The sequence below is a fragment of the Cryptomeria japonica genome, chromosome 10, assembly GCF_030272615.1.
Source record: "Cryptomeria japonica chromosome 10, Sugi_1.0, whole genome shotgun sequence".
In the NCBI taxonomy this organism is placed as follows: domain Eukaryota; kingdom Viridiplantae; phylum Streptophyta; class Pinopsida; order Cupressales; family Cupressaceae; genus Cryptomeria; species Cryptomeria japonica.
This window is the reverse complement of record NC_081414.1, coordinates 775006184-775011156: the sequence shown is the minus strand read 5'-3', so window position 1 is coordinate 775011156 and position 4973 is coordinate 775006184. Positions and strand designations below refer to the sequence as shown.

Here is a 4973-nt window from a genome sequence, read left to right as displayed (position 1 = left end):
TGTATTTTCAATTATATAAAAAAATAGAAGACTTATGTTGGTTATTATATATATTGTTTATAAATAGAAATAAAAGGTAATTTTTTATTATAAAGTAGTAAAAAATAACTAGAATTAAAAATCATGTATTATAATTTAAGTTTTATTTTATTTTAAATTTATTATAAATAAAATATATTAGGTTTAATTTTTTTATTTGATGGCTAATTCAATATGAATATATCTAGATTTTTTTTTTTTGGTAGTTAAATTGAATATATCTAGATTTGAAATACATTAATTAATATAATTTGAAAGTTTCTATTATGAAAAGTAAGTGTTTCAACGGTGGAAAATCTAATTAAGATTTGATGTCATCCTATCTCATTAACATCTCTATAATTCATTATAAGAAAAACAAAATCCTTATTGCAAATTAAAAAAATATTTAAAATTAAAATTTATATAGAAAAATATTTCTTTACTAAAATTTATAATATTAAATCAATGCATAAATTATTATTATTATTTTTAAAGGAAACATGATTTCATAAAAATGTCATATAAAAATAATCTAACAAGAAATCAAATATCTAATTAAAAATATTTTAAGATTATATATATATATATATATATATATATATATATATATATAGTTAGAAATGCTCGATTAGATGCATGCAAGATGTGCAAACATAGACATAACACCTCAAAAAAATTGAAACTTTCAAATCATATGCGAGCTGGTGCAAAGCCCGATTCAACAACCTATTTAAACTAAGATTTTAAGTTTAAGATTCAACCTTATCAATGTTTTTTTGCCTAAGTCATTCTATCAAAGTGAAACTCTAAGATTCAACGTTATCTTTGCATTTTGAAAAGCTACCATAATACAATATTATTGTCTTTAATCATTTAGTACCGTCAAATTTTAGATCTTTTAAATAGATAAAATGAAAAAAATAATAGAAAAAGAGTGGTTGGAAAACTAATTAACATCTAATCTATAAATTCCACAAACATAAAACTATTAAAATCGCAATTGTATAGTAAATAAAAGTTTATATATGAAACCATTATAAACACAAAAATATATATGTAAAATCTAATTCACTAAAAGATTAGATTAAACCATTATAAACCCAAACATATATGTGAAACCTAATTCACTAAAAAATTATAAATCAAAATACTTAAAACTTAAATTATGCATACCATATATTTATATTTATGAGTGATTAATTGATATGAGATCATCAATTTAAACCATCAAACTGGTTGTTGTATAAATTACATCAAAACCTATTATCAAAATTTATATAATAAAACCTATTATCAAAGTTTATACAGGTAAAACCTATTATCAATACACAGACTAAAATAACTTCACACAAGAACAACTAAAATCGCTTGTAATCATGACTACCACCGATTACAACCCTTCTCAACAAACTAGGACCTTAGACTAAAGCTATATGCTCAAAGTGATTGAGGACTCGAAAGTAATCCGAACTTAGACATCAAAATTATAGAGGTCCACATTTTCATGGAAGAAAATGGACTTCTGTCATGCAACTGGGACCTGAAACTGGCTACTGTTTTGCGGGTATGGAACCACTTGATATGGAAAGGTATTGACCGCAGCTATCGCTGTCGCCGTCCTCGTTCTGATCTACTAGCACCTCTAGAGTCCTCGAAATTTGCGACGCTGGAACCTCCACCGTGCATTCCAAGATCTTCACCACTTCACTCATGCTCAGCCTCTCATTCTCATCGTCTTGAATGCACAGCCCAGCCACCACAGCGGCTCTTCTCACCTCTTTCATATCTGCTTCACTTGCTATCCTTGCATCTACAAGGTCTATTATGTTTTCCTTCTGAATTTGAGATGAAGCCCACAAAGGAAAGTAGAATCTGCTCTCCTCAACCTTCAAGTCCAGATTTCTACGACCAGATATAATTTCCAGCAACGTCATACCAAAACTGTAAACGTCCACCTTGGGAGTGATAGGGAGTCCGGAGATCCACTCTGGAGCCAAGTACCCGGGAGTTCGTCTCATGGTTGTCAGCACGCGGCTGAAATCTCTACCCACCAGCTTTGCTAGCCCAAAATCTGCCACCCTTGGGCTGAAGTCACTGTCGAGGAGAATGTTTTCAGGCTTGATATCGCAGTGAATAATGCGATCCCTGCATTCCTCATGGAGATAACGTAATCCTCGTGCAGTTCCCAGTGCGATCTGAAACCGCGTCTTCCAGTCCAACACCTTCTCTGCGTCTTCCGGCTTAGAGAAGAGGAAGGAATTTAGAGAGCCGTTGGGCATGTAGGCATACACCAGTAACCTTTTTGAACGTTCTACGCAGAATCCCCACAACCTGATCAAATTCACATGCTGTATTCTGCCAGTGGTCACTATTTCCGCACGGAATTGTTTTTCAGCTGCTTGTGTGGAACCCTCTAATCTCTTAACTGCAATGGCCGTGTTGTCCGGCAGAGTTCCTTTGAACACTGAGCCGAATGCTCCGCTACCCAGCTTATGCTTGAAATTCTTAGTTGCAATTCGCAGCTCTTTGTAACTGAACTTTTTGAGCGATATCGGCACCTCCTCTTCCATTTCTGTCCTCCACAATCTCCGATGTTTCCACATAGTAAATGCGGCCAACAGGAGAGCTGAAACAGCAGCAAAAGCTGCGGCTACAGACACTAAAATACTTAGTGCAGGGGCTTTAATCCTTCGCTCTGATGTCGAGTGCCCCAACTCAGAAGCAGCGAGCCTAATGAAGACGGATTGGCCCTCGGATGAAACGCGCATTCCGAATAAATCCCCAAACCACAGTCTACAGACGGGTGGATCAGAAATAAGGAAAGCGAACCCTGTGCAGGAGCAATTGTTGAGACAAGCAGTCCGGCAGCCTGGCTGTGTTGCCTCGTCGTTATATAAGACAGCTTCTTTTTCGGACAAGGATTGGTTCTTGGCTTCCAAAAAGCCATCCGTTGTACCTCCTGTGACAGAACATTGGAGGGGTCTTCGCCGAGCACACCCGCTTGACCACCAGCTTTGAGATGGGTGCTTGGGTGTGAAGCCCTGCACACAACTGCACACATCATTCGCATTGCACAATCCATATGCCCCGCAGATTTCATATTCGCTGCATTGACCTCGGTGTGTCGACCACCTCAGACTCCATCTATGATCATCCATCCAGAAGTAGAGTTGTAATTCGCCGTTCTTATTTAAGAATAACCGCCCCGTGAGAGTATGATCTATCGGGTTTATGCTAAAATTAATGTATATTCTTGAAGAAGAAAGCTTCACACAGGACACTTCAAACTTCTTCTGACCTTCCAATTCAGGAACCTTAATAAAATAATTGGCAGTGGATTCTCCGCTAGATCTGTATGAAATGCTGTTGTTATAGAACATCATCGTCTGCGTCTTTCCTGGAGACACGTCCATTCCGAAAGAGAAGAGCCCAGGTGCAGGATCCACAGAACTCTTCCAAGAAGTAAGCTTCATGACTTTCCACATCTTCATGCCAGGCAACAATGTATCTGTCGGATGCGCGAAACTCTCCCAAACAATCGCAGACTTGTTGTGGGCGTCCGGCACAATGAAATTACCATAGTCCCTTAATACGGCTCGTGATCCTTTCAGGCCAATATCAGTCGACCAAACTGACCGGCCTTTTCTATCAAACAATCTGAGATTACCGTCTCTGGAAAATTTAAGAATGCCGGGCATATTTCTCACAGGATTTTCTCTGTTAGCCACCCAAACTAGGGCCTTTTGTGAGACTGCTGCATACCAGATGCCAACATATCCATTATTGGTTCCTCTGGGACCAAAAAATCCCAATGCAAACGTGCCATTTTTTGACTTTAGGATCTGATTTCCAGCGAGCGAAGCCCCCAATCGAAGCGTATCTCGAAACATCCAAAGTCAAAGCACTGCAATTACGCAGTGCAATACTCATAGTAAGTGCTAGGATCAAATACTTAATCGTCATTGAAGTCTAGTGCGTAAATGGTCCTATCTTTCTGGTTTATTTTTTGAAGTTAAATAGAAAACAAAGCCACTGAGTATTGCAATTACTACGAAAGATCAAGTGTCAGAGTACTCGAAGCAGACAAATTTCTATATTGGTTCCAAAAACGTGTCTCAGAACAGTACAAAATAGCGATTGCCATGGCGCTTATAGAATAAAAAAATAAATATATAGTATATTTTTTATGACAAAAAAAAGAAGTATAATAGTATTTCATGAAAAACTTAATAATATGTATTAGAAAAAAAAAATGTTTAAAATTAATTTGTAATATTTTAAAATTATGAAAGAAAATTGAAAAATATAATAAAATTTTAATTTATTTTTTTAAAAATTTATTAATGTTAGAGGTGTTTTATAAGGAGGGCAAGAGGTGAAGTGTAAAGAAAAAAATATTTGTCTTTTATTTTAAATTTGACAAACATTCATATTTCATATAAAGATTTAATAATTAATTTAATATTTATTTTAAAGACATAAGATTTTCACAATCTATAATGACATAAAAATGTGTTGTGCTTCTAGATATCATTAGTATCGTTTGTTTGCATCAAGGTTTCATATCACACTCTATGATCCATCATTAGGATGAGAGGGGTGTGAAAAGAAAAAATCAACACATAAAATTTGCCTATATATAAAATAGTTTTCAAAATGAAATTAAATAATTCTTATATAATGAAATATTTCCATATGCACATAATATTTGTCAAATAACCATACATAAAAATAAAAATAAACACTCATCAACATTATCTACTTTTCCATCATTTAGATAAAATTTCTAATCAAATAATTGAAATTTTGAAAAATTGATGAAGAATAAGTATAATAAAGATTTGTACCTTAAATAATTAAATAATTAATCAACTCAAAATATAATTTTTTTAAATTAAACTATAATTTTTAGACGGAAATATAAACACTACTTATTATTTCAAAACTAAATA

General features: G+C 34.2%; 1 protein-coding gene across 1 annotated transcript; it reads right to left on the bottom strand.

Moving 5' to 3' along the window:
- Positions 1-1571: 1571 nt before the first annotated feature.
- LOC131076042 (G-type lectin S-receptor-like serine/threonine-protein kinase At2g19130) lies at positions 1572-3911 on the bottom strand. The gene has a single exon (XM_058013068.2). It carries the CDS (start codon positions 3909-3911, stop codon positions 1572-1574), a length of 2340 nt encoding a protein of 779 aa, XP_057869051.2.
- Between the last annotated feature and the right edge of the window lie 1062 nt (positions 3912-4973).

Excerpts from the sequence above, each read along its gene's own strand:
- LOC131076042 (XM_058013068.2), bottom strand. The coding sequence starts at position 3,911 with ATGTTTCGAGATACGCTTCGATTGGGGGCTTCGCTCGCTGGAAATCAG.